The sequence below is a fragment of the Neltuma alba genome, unplaced genomic scaffold (assembly GCF_004799145.2).
Source record: "Neltuma alba isolate B1F8T4 unplaced genomic scaffold, ASM479914v2 tig00011698_pilon, whole genome shotgun sequence".
NCBI classification, from domain to species: domain Eukaryota; kingdom Viridiplantae; phylum Streptophyta; class Magnoliopsida; order Fabales; family Fabaceae; genus Neltuma; species Neltuma alba.
In genome coordinates, this window is record NW_021636335.1 from 269,424 (window position 1) to 283,714 (window position 14,291).

General features: G+C 30.0%; 1 protein-coding gene across 1 annotated transcript; it reads left to right on the top strand.

Annotated features, from left to right (window-relative positions):
* The first annotated feature begins 1,156 nt into the window (after positions 1-1,156).
* On the top strand, positions 1,157-3,890 carry LOC114716892 (protein DETOXIFICATION 12-like). The gene is made up of 6 exons (XM_028901959.1): positions 1,157-1,177; positions 1,698-2,242; positions 2,526-2,605; positions 2,743-2,800; positions 2,939-3,177; positions 3,685-3,890. Exons 1-6 carry the CDS (start codon positions 1,157-1,159, stop codon positions 3,888-3,890), a joined length of 1,149 nt encoding a protein of 382 aa, XP_028757792.1.
* The last annotated feature ends 10,401 nt before the right edge of the window (positions 3,891-14,291 follow it).

The window sequence follows — 14,291 nt, forward strand, 5'->3', positions numbered from 1 at the left end:
CGTTTGACCTGAGGCTTTCAGAGACTCCATATGAAAGATGGCCTTCATAATTTTTGCTTCATCAACATCCCTTCCAAGAGCATTGATAAATTCAGATTTAATTAACAGAAGGGTGATAAAAATCACACCTTAACTTCCAACAATCAACCACTTCCTCATCAAATAATTTCTTAATAGCATCCAGAGCTATGTTTTTATAATCCTTCAGTTCTAAATATAAAACCCTTTTCGTAATGTAAATTATATTACGAAAATGGTCTTATATTTAGGATCGAAGGAGTATATTCTTAGGTTCTTACATATATAGCAAAGATAGCATTTGCCTTCGCTTGACCATTAACTCTTGCATGCAAATATTTTGTCTCTTTTATGTCCCGAAAAAAAATCAGTCACATCTAACTTTTAACATTTCTTCAAGTTCCAACCCAAAGCTTCTTTTATAATTCCTCAAGACTAGAAGGACGTCTTTGGTAAATTCAGTTCATAACTTCAAGGCAATTAAGCAATACATACATATTTATATATATATATATATATATTTTCCTTTCTTGCGAAATGCCCAAACCCCTCCTTACTCCATTTTCCCACATCTTTACATTGTTCAACATTATCAGGCCATCCTCATTCCTATTTCAAAGCACCCCAAATGTTGCTTTTGAGCATATGTTCAAAATCACAAAAAAAAAAAAAAACTAACAAATATGCAGACTAGTTCACCCACTATACCTCTATATAGTAAAAATTGGATATATATTAGGATTTTTCAAGATATACCAATTGGATGCAAAAACTTTTTGAATCTAATTTACTGGTCTAAAAGCTCAGTCCAAAAAAAGCCCGATTCAGTCCAACTTAGAAAAAAGCAACCTGAGCATAAAGTCGTGTTGGACTGGACTAGTATTAGGCACTGAGTCAAACTAGGTTCCGGATTGACTCTTCAAACCAAATGGTTTGGCCTAACCCGATGCCTATATTTATTTTCTTCAATTTATATTATTTTTTCACCTAACCCTTCTCCCTCATATAATTATTTCTGATGCTTGCTATTTTATTTTCAAATTTAGGTTGGTTTATTTTGTATACATGAGATGATTGTATAGTCTAAATGCAAAAAAAAAAAAAAATAGCCGCCATTTAAAAAAAAAAAAATACCTGAATGGAAAAGCAATCTAAACCGGTCTAGTAACCATGTAAATTATGTCCAACAGATTAGACAGATTCTCGGACCAAAATTTTCTGCCCAATCATTTTTCAGATCAAGCTTTGGGTTGATATCTAACCCAATTCAATATAGTCTTTGTGCAAACCCAAGCAATCAGAGATTTATTTGCATAAATATTAAAATTTATTTAAGGTGGTTTATTGTAAAATTTTAAAGTGTAGGGAAATTATATGCATGCAACCTAAACTTCAGAGGTTATATATAATAGAAAAACAAAAATTCATAGATATGAGTAGGATAATCTCTTAGCATTTATCTTTAAAGTAATATCAATGATATACAAAAGAAAGGACATTTTATTCCATAAAAACAATGCTGATAACTGATTTAGCTAGTTGATTCTCATTACCATTGTTTAGCACATAAGCTCGATCAATATATTCCCCCCCGCCCCCAATAGTCAAAACATACGCACATATATGTATGCATATATTTTCCCAAAGACAAGTCATTATTGATTGTACATGTGTTACAGTTGGGATTGGCAAGTGGACTAGAAACCTTGTGTGGACAAGCCTATGGAGCTCAGCAATATCAGAAGCTTGGAACTCTAACATACATTGCCATATTCTCTCTCATACTAGTTTCTGTCCCACTGTCTCTCATTTGGATCAACATGGAAGCAATCCTGGTCTTCATAGGCCAAGATCCTCTTATATCACATGAAGCAGCCAGGTTCATAATCTGGCTTGTTCTTGCACTTCTTGGATTTGCAGTTTTGCAGTCTCTGGTTAGATATTACCAAATGCAAAGCCTGGTTCTTCCCATGCTGATCAGTTCTTGTGTCTCTCTTCTTCTCCATGTGCCTCTTTGTTGGGCTCTGGTGTTCAAGTCTGGGCTTCACAATGTTGGTGTGGCATTGGCCATTAGTATTTTAATATGGGAAAATGTGATTATTCTTTGGTTATATATGAGATCCTCTTCTTCTTGTGCCAAGACTAGGGCTCCTATCTCTATGGAGCTTTTCAAAGCTATTGGAGAGTTCTTTAGATTTGTTGTCCCTTCTGTAGTTATGATATGGTAATTTCATCTTTCTGTTTCTCCCTCTTCAAGCCCAACCTAACTATTAATGAACAAACATAACGCTGATGAATAGGAAAGGATTCAGAAATTTTAAACTATGGGGTAATATATGTAGAACAAATTGAAAAAGCGAGAGTCTATTTAGAGAAAGAAAATGGGTTTATAAAGTTAGTAAAAGTCTGGTTTTTTATGAAATGGAGATTCACTTAAATTTTGAAGCACATTTTCATAACAATATGGTCTATATGGTGACTTGGTTTGATGTTGATGATGATTTCAGCTTAGAATGGTTTGAGCTTCTGATCTTGCTCTCTGGGCTATTACCAAATCCACAGCTTGAAACTTCAGTTCTATCTATTTGATACACTTCAGAAACACAACTCTATTTCAGAGATCTTGCTTAAGAACTGAAATCCATGTGTGTGATCTTCCATTTTTCTCAGACTTCATTTATTATTATTACTGTGATTTTCTAATACTGTCTTTCTCCTTAAACAGTCTTAACACCATTTCCACTCTATATTGTATTCCCTATGGAATTGGTGCAGCAGCAAGGTAACAAAGGCATAAAAAAACACCTATGCATATATGTTCGTGTATTAAAACACACACAGACAATTATGTATCTCTCTGCTTGTGAACTGCTATGTGACCTAGGTTACTTTGTTCACAAATATATGTGTGTATTTAGAGTGCAAGGATTTCAAATGTATTACGAGCTGGGAATCCAGATGCTGCAAGGGTATCTGTAGTGGTTACAATGTGCATTGCAGTGTCGGAGACAACAATTGTAAGCACAACACTTTTTGCCTGTCACCATGTTTATGGCTACACTTTCAGTAATGAGAAGGAAGTTATTGACTATGTCACTTTCATGGCTCCTCTAGTTTGTCTCTCCGTTATCCTTGACAGCATACAAGGTGTTCTCTCAGGTCTATCCGAATATACAGACACAGATATATCTATGTAACATTATGTTGTGCTCTAGAGACAACAAAAGTATGTGAACATAGGTTTGGTACTACATATTAACCCAAAATAATAATATTCCCTTTGGCCCTTGATATAAAAGCTACTTAACTAATTTGATTAAATTAAGAAAATCAACTATAAATTAGTTAATTATAATAAACATAACATGATTTTCCTACCCTAAGATAAGATTAGATTATATATCAATCTATAAGTTAAGTTAATTTGAAAAAAATGATAAATATAAAAGACAAAGTGGATTGTAATTTTATTAAGAACAAATTCAATCCCTAAGACCTTAACTAGCTCCTATATTTAGGACCTGATGGAATATTAAATATATGAGCATCTCATCTCCTCAATCCATATCTGTTTAATGTGAAACTTGTTCCTACTTCCATCTGACAATTGATCGTTGGCACATTGTTAGAATTAAAGTCTTGACAGTAAAATAAACTATGGAACAGGAATTGCTAGAGGTTGTGGATGGCAGCACATAGCAGCTTACATTAACTTAGGAGCCTTTTACTTGTGTGGGATCCCATTGGCTGCTACATTGAGTTTTTGGGCAAAGCTGAGAGGAAAAGGCCTTTGGATTGGCATTCAATTTGGCTCTTTTGCGCAAACTGTTCTACTTGCCATCATAAAATGTCGTATAAACTGGGAACAATAGGTAAACCTTCTAATTTTCATCTTGTTGTTATGGGTTCAAAAGCTGGTACCAATTAGTAAGAATGAAAATTTGAGAAAGACATATGAAGATCACTGAGATATGGAAATCCCAAAATGATCCTCGAAATGACTTAATTCCTGTGAATCCTAAGTGATTATTCTAACATTAAGTTTTTTGTAAGGTGATCCAATGGCCCTCAGTAAAATTAGTTGTCACATTGTTGCTGTCATCATTTAATAAGTTAAGGTTGTTACTTATTAAATTGTTGTTGTCATTGACAATCAACAAGATATTTTTCTGGAGTTAGTTTCGTAGTCGTTGCTATCATTTACTTCCCCAATCCTTTATTATAAGAAACAATTACCAAGCTTACGTGATTCAAATTATTATCTAAACTTACTTAAAAGTAGTAAATGTGCAAAATATATACATGTTCTTTTAATTATGCCCTTGTTTGTAAAGGGAACATGAGAAATAAGGAATGAAAATTTATTGCACAGAACAGGGTAAAAGAGAAAAGGCTGGTTTAACATTTCAAACAAGAGAACTTATTTCATATATTTAAATATAGCACTATGTTAGAGATTATTTCATGTAAAAAAAGGGATGGAGCAAGTAATAAGTTAGAATTGTTATTTTGCTTGTTTGGGAGAGGGTAGATAGTGGGTGTTTTTAGTGGATTTCAGGCGAGTCATGTTTGAGCAGGGTATTTAGTCCACTTCTTTTTGTGGTTTGCTTTGTTGCTTTTGGGCCTTAAGCCCTTCTTCTTTAGCCCAAAAAATTGTTATTTACTAAATTATTTTTGTCATTTCGATTTTTTCTTTTTTTTTTTAGGGACATTTGGATAATTAATCTCCCTATAATATTTAATCTTGGACTAGTCCTTTATGACTTCACAACGATTAGGTTTTTTTGAGTTCCTGATTTGTGATCCTTAGATTTAAGATGTATTTTCTTGTCTTTCTCTCGAGAAATAATATAGCACATATGACTTTTTTTTTTTGGGTTACTTGGTATTTTTTATATTAACTTGTTAAAAAGAAAAAGAATTAAATTGAAAAGTAGAGCAGGACCAAGCAGGTCTCTAAAGCAGAATGATTTAGCATATTGTTTTCTCCAGTAAGTTTAAAATAGAATAAACTGAAGGATTTAATTGGTTTTGGTGGTATTGCAAATGCAGGCTATGGATACCAGAAGAAGGCCATGTGGTGAACCATTCTTATTGGAGAATGGACTCATATGAGCACACAACTACTAGATAGGGGCAATTTTCATTAGTGTTAATTAGTTTGGTTTGGATCTTCCGAATTTGAAAATTTTTAAAGTATCTATTATAAAAATAAAAATTTAAAGAGGTGATCACTTTTAGTGTTGATATTGTCTCGAATAGAATTGCCTGAAAGATATATATGCATAGCCAAAAAAAACAGAGAGAGAAAGAGAGTTATATAATGAGGGAATCACATTCTCACCTTTCTCATTTCAGAGGTATTTTAATTTTGGAAGAGCCGAATCCTTCTTTACACAGACACACACACAATAAATAAAACTTATTTATTTTAAAGTTATAATTCAGCGCATCTTATTAAAATATTTTAAAAGAAATTTATTTTATGGATGTGATCTTTTATGTCATAAATTAAAATGGTTTTCAATTTTTTTTATTTTAACTACTCTAGTCCTTAATATAAATCATTTGTAACATGTTTTTGCCCATAAAAAAAGGTATTAAATTGACAAAATTTTTAAATTTTATCCTTATTAAAGTTCTCTCTCTACATTTATAAATTATTCTCATATTGATCTATTCTCTCTCTTTCTAATAAGAATTAAATAAAAGTAAAATTAAAATTAAAAAATAAATATTAAATACTATGTTGCAAGTGAGATCAAAACTTCTACTGACAAATGACCTATATTTATTTATTTTAGGCATAAAAATATTAATTATAATAAGAACAAACCTTACCAAGTTCCTTGAATTCAGACACATCTAATTTTCCATTCAACAAGTGCCACCTAGAATTCATTAAACACAACATCATTTAATGTCACCCCTCCTCTCCACCTGAGATCCCATTTTCTGACATGCTTTTCTTGCTTGCAGTTTCATGGGACCCATTTGCTTCAAGCGACGCTCTCATGAATGACCCTACCGGCTCAACCGAAAGTTCAACTTTTCGGCAATTTAAATATATTTTATTTTAATATTATAAGAACTAAATAATTAATTTTTTTTCTTTGGATACGTGCAATACTAACATAGCACGACTCAAATTATAGACAATCTTCTATTAGTAATTTTTATAAAAGGAATATCATTCAAAAGTTTGCAAATTCAAAATTTAAAATCTCAGATCATTTTACAAGGATACTAAAATTAACTACTAAATTGTGTTTTGATCCTTCAACTTAATTATAATCAATTTTTTCATGATCTTTTATAACAAATGTTAACTACAATTTTTTTGAAAAATGATTAACATTTAATTTATCGATAATCTATATACTATTTAAGAAATTATTTAATTCTCTTCGATTTACTTGTGTCAATTTTCGTTGTAATTTTATATCATTAAAAAATAATCTTAAAATAATTATTTTGAGCCTCCAATCTTAACTAAACTAAATGCATTAATTCACAGTTAAAAATAATAAACTTGTGATTGGTTAAAAATAATAAATTTATCACATTGTATTATATTCAATTAAAAATAACCGGAAATAGATATTTGTCAAAATTATATGAGAAGATTCGACCAAGAAGAAGAAAAAGAGCATTTTGCTTCCTCGAACTTTTCTTATGTCGAGATAAGGATAAGAGGGAGTTAGATACGTTGGACATGGAATTTAGTGAGTAAACAGTGGAAGCCAAATCAAAGTGGATAAAAATTGTTGTCAATGAAAAAGCAATTTCTTAAAGGGGAAAATCACCCAAAAAAAAAAAACCAAATTAGCAAAATAACAAATGCACACCTGAATAAACTTAATTGCTTGGGGATCGGGTCTTAAATTGAAATTATGAAATTAAGCCAAAAAGATGAAAATACCCCTCTTTTTTCTCTTTCATCTCATCAACTCTTTTTCTTTTCTTCTTCTCTGCAGAACCAGCGGATTCGACTCTTCTCTTTCTCCTTCTCACAACTTGTTCATTTGATTTTTATGTAGGTCTGAAACAAGGGAGTGTGAAGATTTGGTCGCAAGTCCAAGAGGAAAAGTTTGCTTTGGATAGAGGCTGGATTATTGAGAAGATATCTGTATTGGGATTAGAAGGAAGTGCTACGCCACGGTCACTTGATGGTATACCTTTGGTAGGCGCATCTAATATGGAGGTTTGTACATCAGAGCAAAAGTATTCACCAAATGGACAAGAAGATTATGAGCAAAAGGCAATGATAGTGGACATGAACGGCTTGAAAATCCTCATGGGTAAAATTTTTGCAATAACCTGAAAAATGGGGGTCTCTTGTTGATATATAGGTATGTTGTCAAATGGAATTTGGGAATCTTTAATTAGGACAGTGTGATATTTTCTTCTATGTCTTTTTTAAGTTATGAACATACATGACTTATGTTGTAGTTCTATGAAATCATAGATGCATTCAGTTAAGTATCTAAATCAAAGCTATAATTTTTTTTTCCTTTTAAGTTTTTTGCCAAGATTAATTCCCTATGGCAGTATAATTAACAACAAATTCAAATTTAAAATTTGGATTGCTAAGATTTTGCTAAAATTTAAATTAATGTGAATAACTTTTCAACACTTGTTATTTTCCATACAAGATTTGTTATTATCAACTAAATTGTGACAATAATGCCAATTTCTTTGCTAAAACTTAAGTTTTTGTATATAAATTTTCAATACTTGTTATTTTTCATACTAGATTTATTAGTTTTCCTACTAAACTTGTCATTAACAGTGATTTAAATAATGTAATTCTACTGGCTTATGTCTGTATCAGTAGTGATTCTAATTCTTAGATGCTCAATTGCCTTTTCACCATGCATAGTTACTCTATTCCTGTTATATACAATAGTATTTTTTATTTGAGCTGTGATAAGCCTAAAGTTGGTCTTTCAAACATGAGTGGCTTAATAGGTTCATGGGGCCAAAAAGAGAAGGAAGAGGAAGGAGAGGAGAAGGAGGAAAGAGAAGGAACATGAAAAGAATGAGGAAGTCTCTATAGATAGTTTCAATAGGAAAATAGGGATAAATTGTATATATTGTTACTGCATTTAAGATAGGTTTAATATTTTTTACTTTGTTAATGGGTAGCTACTATTATGAATTATTGATAGTTATGTATTGTTAAAATGACATTTGAATTTGAGATTATTAAATGTTTCAGTTTGAATTGAGATTTTTTCCACATTTCATTAGCCAATGACAAGTGTAGTATGGAAAATAACAAATTATGATGAGCATTTCATGATAAGTTAAATTTTTATTTTGAAATGACATTTTTTCCATATTTGAATGGAAAATTACAAGTATAGTAAGGAAAATAACAAGTTTTGAAAAGTGTTTCATATTAAGTTAAGTTTTGTATTAAAATGACATCCTTTCCACATTTGAATGGAAAATTACAAGTGGAGAAAGAAAAATAACAAGTTTTGAAAAGTATTTCATATTAAGTTTTTGTGTTAAAATGACATCTTTTCCACATTTAAATGGAACAATATAGGGAAAATCGCATATAAATACCTATTGAATCCTAAAATTCCGAATAAGTTACTTTAATTTCATAAAAAAACAAATAACTCTGTAGGTATTCATTTGGTATCTGCAGTTTTTGACAATTTACCTACATGCCCTTTCTTTCACTCCTTTTTTGTCAGATCAAAGAGAGTTCTCCTCTCTCTCTTCAAGTTCTTTTCTCTCTCCCTCACGATGTTTTCTGCACCCTTCTCTTCCAAAACAATTACAGATCCTCACTTCCAAATCGTCCCTATCCAAACTTCTAACTTCGTTTCACTTGTTTAGAGTTCTTCCGAACTTCCAACTTCTAAAATTATTTTAAATTACCTCTAGGTTTCTCATGTTATTATTCTTCAATCATACAATAAGCTACTTCTCTATTTCTCTGGCTTCGTCACACCACTTGAAAAACACATATATGTGCTCTGGCCTTTCTCATTCCTCATTTAAATATATGTAATGTAATTGCTGTCACAAAGCTACTGGTTTTTGATAAATACCATCATTTTAATGGTCAATTCTATTACGAATGTAGTAAATCATGAAAATTATTGTTAACATGTTTATTATGACATACTTTAGGTGTACTTATCTATTATCTACTAATTTCTCAAAACATTTACCTCATTGTTTAATTCTCCCAAAAAGTTATACTTGGTGGAAATTGATCAAGTCAATAGTGTGAAAGTGGTCAAATGCATTTTTCAAGTTGTGAATCACATTACATGTCTAGTCAATTTGTCAAACTCAATTCCTCCAAAAATTTGCACCAAGTCTGGAAATGACTAATAAATGTTGCAAAATGTGTTATGAAAATGGTCATATGCATTTCGTAAGTTGTTAATCACATTACACATTTAGTAAAATTGTCTGAAAATGACTAGTAATAAGTTGCAGAATACATTATGGAGATAGTCAACTTCATTTCGTAAGTTGTCAATCACATTACATGTTTAGTATTGTCTAGAAATTGCTAATAACAGATTGCAAAGCGCATTATGGAATAGTCAAATTCATTTTCCAAGTTGTCAATCACATTCTATATTTAGTAAAATTATTTGGAAATGGCTAATAACAGGTTGCAAAATATGTCATGAAAATGGACAAATTCATTTCACAAGGTATCGATCACGCTACATATGTAGTAAAATTGTTTAGAAATGACTAATAACAGGTTGTGAAATATATTATGAAAATGGGTACTTTCATTTCGCAAGTGATCAGTTACATTACATGTTTAGTAATTTTGTTCAATTCAATCCCCTAAGTTTCACCTAGTTTGTAAATGGCTAATAACAGGTTGTAAAAGACTTTATGAAAATGGTTAAATTCAATTTGAAAGTTGTAAATTACCTTACAAAACCTGTTAACGCTTTTCATTTTACTTTAGTGGCAGTTTAGTATTTTCGCCAAACTTTGCAAATTCCAGATTCCTACCTCATACCCATTTGGTCCTTTCACTTATTTACATGACCTATTTGTTTGTTTAAATTTCAAAAGATATTTTTGGGTTATTTTTCCAAAATTATAAGTGTAGTAAGAAAAATAACAAGTTTTGAAAAGCATTTCATATTAAGTTAAGTTTTGTGTAGTAAGACAAATAACAAGTTTTGAAAAGCAAGTTAAGTATTGTGTAGTAAGGAAAATAACAAGTTTGGAAAAGTATTTCATATTAAGTTTTTGTGTTAAAATGACATCTTTTCCATATCTGAATGGAAAATTACAAGTGTAGTAAGGAAAATAACAAGTTTTGAAAAGCATTTCATATTAAGTTAGATTTTTGTATTAAAATGACATAATTTTCATATTTAAATGGAAAATTACAAGTGTAGTAAAGAAAACAAGTTTTGAAAAGTATTTCATATTAAGTTAAGTCTTTGGGCTAAATTGACATTTTTTCCACATTTGAATGGAATTACAATTGTAGTAAAGAAAGTAATAAGTTTTGAAAAGCATTTTATATTAAGTTTAGTTTTAATTGCAAATGATATGATATCCACTTTTGTTAACCATTGACAGGTTAGTATGCCAAATAACAACCTTCAACTGCAATAACATAAACATAATAACAAGTTTTGTATACGAATTAGCAACAATTCATTAACAAATAACAATTTCCAACTGCAACTCCTAAGCATAATAATAACATATATATATATGCATGGGAAGTAGCAAGAATCTATTAGTAAATAACTATTATTTCTACCATGTTAATTTAACCTGAAAATAAAATATTAAATATTAAAATATCTCATATGATAAAGAATTAAACATGACCAGATAAACATCTCATGAAGTTTAAATCTATTTGAGAACAACATGCCGAGAAAGCAACAAGTACAGAGGCCACATATATTTTTCGAACTCCTGGTTGCAAATTCTGGTATATAGTAGCAACATATTATTAGAGCATACTATGCCAACTAACAAACTAACTAACTAATCAACAAAAAACTTATTAACTAGTCTCCATCCCCTTCAATTATTAACAGCTTCCCACATCAAAATCCCATTGTTAGTAGTCATTAATTTTCCCTTGGCTTATGCTATTTATTGCTCTTGTCTTTTAATCTTCTCCAAAGTTTGCTTGAACACCATGCCTCCTGCAATGAAAGAACAATTTTCAACAATCAGGATTGCGATGTGCTAAAAGATGTCGATAATCAAATCTACTTGAGCTTTAAAATTAACACAGAGTAGTTGTCTTTAATGTCAATCTTATTAGAAGCAAACTTAATTCATCTTTAAAAGCCCCAAACCCATTCTCAGAAACTCGTTGATTCTTTTTAACAATAAGACTCCTCCATTGATAACTTCTCATTTTGAAGAGAAGCTTTGGCAGCCGATATATTAAAACAATTATAATTCATCTAAAATGTAACAATAAAAAAAAAAGATGCAAGCTAAAAAAAAGAAGTCCCGTGAGATGCATCATAAATGGAGGCGTTTCTTGAGGGGTATAGAGAACGGAATGAATAATCACCAATAGGAGCCTATGATTTAGTTTTTTGTATTCTTGGCCTCAAGTTTTGATTAAATTATACAATTATAAAGTAAATAAAATTACTCGATTGGACCGCTTGACTCACCTATCTCTGGCTCATTGCCTCTCCTTATAATACCCATGGTGCTCAAGGTTGAAGCTTGAGAAAGGAGATGAGAAGGAGGAAGAGATGGAGAGGAAGAGAAGGAAAGAGGGGAGGAATAGACGGAATAAAGAGAAAAAAAGGGTGGGGTTATTTTGGTCTTCTTGCCAACATTTTGTAATTACAATTTAAAGCCCGGTCTCTTTAAACAATTATGTTAATTTAGGAACCCATTTTACAATTTCATACATTCAAAGGACTTTATTTGAATTTTTCCTTAAATATTTAGCTAATTTAAATTATAGTGCTATTTTAATTAAAAAGATAATACTATTTTTGTTCATTAATATAAGAGTTAGTTGACTAATTTAAGTAAATTAAGAAAATTTGTTAAATTAATTATTTGTGATAAACAGGTGTTATCTTTCCTACAATATCATTACTAATCATATATATTAGCTACGACTATCATTTGATGGAACCTATAATATATGCAATTAGTACAAAGACTACATTAAGAAATTGAAAAAACATAAAAGATAATATGAATTAGAATTTTATATTTAATATTAAATTAAATATTAAACTAGTTTTTATATTAATTATCAGTGGTGGTGGTGGTATAACAACGTTGCAAGTAATTAGGCAGAGCATGAGCAACTCTTTGTTCTTGCTCAAATGCTTTCGGGTTGCTCTCTCCTGACTTTATAATATGGGTTTCTTACAACAATATAGCTGAAGGTTTGACTTTTAACCTTTGATATTACTCCCTCCTTTGATATAAAAACTAGTCAAAATTTTAATTTAATTTTAAATATAAAATTTTAATTTATTGTATTTCTAATATTTATTTATTTTGTCCTCAAATAATTTTATAATGATCATACATGTTATGGAGTTTCCACAAAAGAATAGTTTTAATATATATGATTGATAATTGATAGGGTATTTTAAGAAAAATAATATCTATTAATTGTAAATAGTTAATTTAACTAATTTTTTTAATATCTGTGAATTAAGTTTCTAACTTTTATATCAAAAATTAGAGTTAGCAAATCAAATGTCATTGAAAAGATATATTTTCTATACTCTATTAGTTTTTAGGAAAAATCAACAAATTTCACAAGTATGCAAAAATTTTATTATTGGCCCGTTTGGTGCATGGGATCGTTGGGAATAAAATGAAATGTATTGATTGAGAATATAATGTAATGATGATTACAAATTATAATAGTTTAGAATACTAATGTAATGATGATTACAAATTATAATAGTTTAGAATACTGAGTGTTATTAGTATTAAAAAAATATTTTAAGATATTAGATAGATCACAAATTAATTTAATCTCAATAATTATTACTTTAACCTTGAAATTTGTGGCTCCGTTTTTTCAAACTCATGCTATTGAAATTTGTGGCTATTTAACAATTTTTTTCCTCCATGAACTTTCAAACTCATGCATTGTACTACTTTTACACTAAGATTTGTTTAGAATAGTTTGTAAATAATTTTTTAATCATAATTTATGAAATTCAAAATAAATATGTAATAAGAGTTTTGTCTCAATTTATATAAAACATACTTATAAATTATTTCAAGCATAATGATACATAATATCGAAATAATATTGTTGCCAATTTTCATTTTATCCAAAAGAACGGTGGGATGCGCGTAAAGTAACATAGAGAAGTCCCATGATGATTACCTCATCATACCATAATTTTTAAAAGTATTTTTTCAGAAATCCCTCTTGGTGGTGAACCAATCATCCGCGAATCACCCTTGCTGAATAAACGTGTTTCCTTTAAAAGTCTGGGAAAGTAGGCTGTCGTGTGGGCCATGATTCAATTGACCGCAAAAGGACCAAAATAATATAAATAATACGACTATGGGAATTAAATATTAATAATTTGTCTTGTCAATAAATGTGAAAACATGGAAAGTTGGCAGCAGAAGCTTTCTAAAAATTTAAGAAATAACTTTCCGAGTAAAAATTGAAAATTTGTATTTTTCAAATATTTTATAACTTTTTTTTCAATCCAACATGGCCACAAAACCCTAACCCTATGGGTGTTCTTTCATAATATTAAAGACTATTATACTATTATGTTTATCTAAAAAATAATTTTAATTTTTCAAAATAAACTCTTGAACAAACAAGTTATATGTATTTATGTTTTTTGAAAATGATATATGTTGTGTTTGATTACCACTTTTGAAAAGCTAAAAGTAATTACTTTCCCTAAACTAAACCAATGTTTGGATATATTAAAATTTTTTTTAAAAATCCATTTTGAATTAAATTAACATAGAATAAAATGAACTTCTAACAATACCCAAAAAAAAACACTTTAGATAACTTATTCAGGAATTTTGTAAATTGGCATACAATTTGTAGGTTTTTGAATTTCAAATGGTACATTTATGTTATTTTTCCTAAATTATAAATAATTATTATTTAATTTTAAAAATGGAAATCTCCGAATTGGGAAACTCTGGCATGTGATCATATGCCCCTCGAACACGGCCATACAGACCAAAAGCAAAATCAAGTCTCTGGCATTAGTCTCCCTCCGACTCCCCCCCCCCCCTCCTCTCTCGTTTCTCCATTAGAA

Coding starts and splice junctions, on each gene's coding strand:
- LOC114716892 (XM_028901959.1), top strand. CDS start 1,157: ATGGAAAAGCAATCTAAACCG. Junction 2,606..2,742: donor AACTTCAGTTCTATCTATTT/GATACACTTCAG, acceptor TCTCCTTAAACA/GTCTTAACACCATTTCCACT. Junction 2,801..2,938: donor GGAATTGGTGCAGCAGCAAG/GTAACAAAGGCA, acceptor GTGTATTTAGAG/TGCAAGGATTTCAAATGTAT.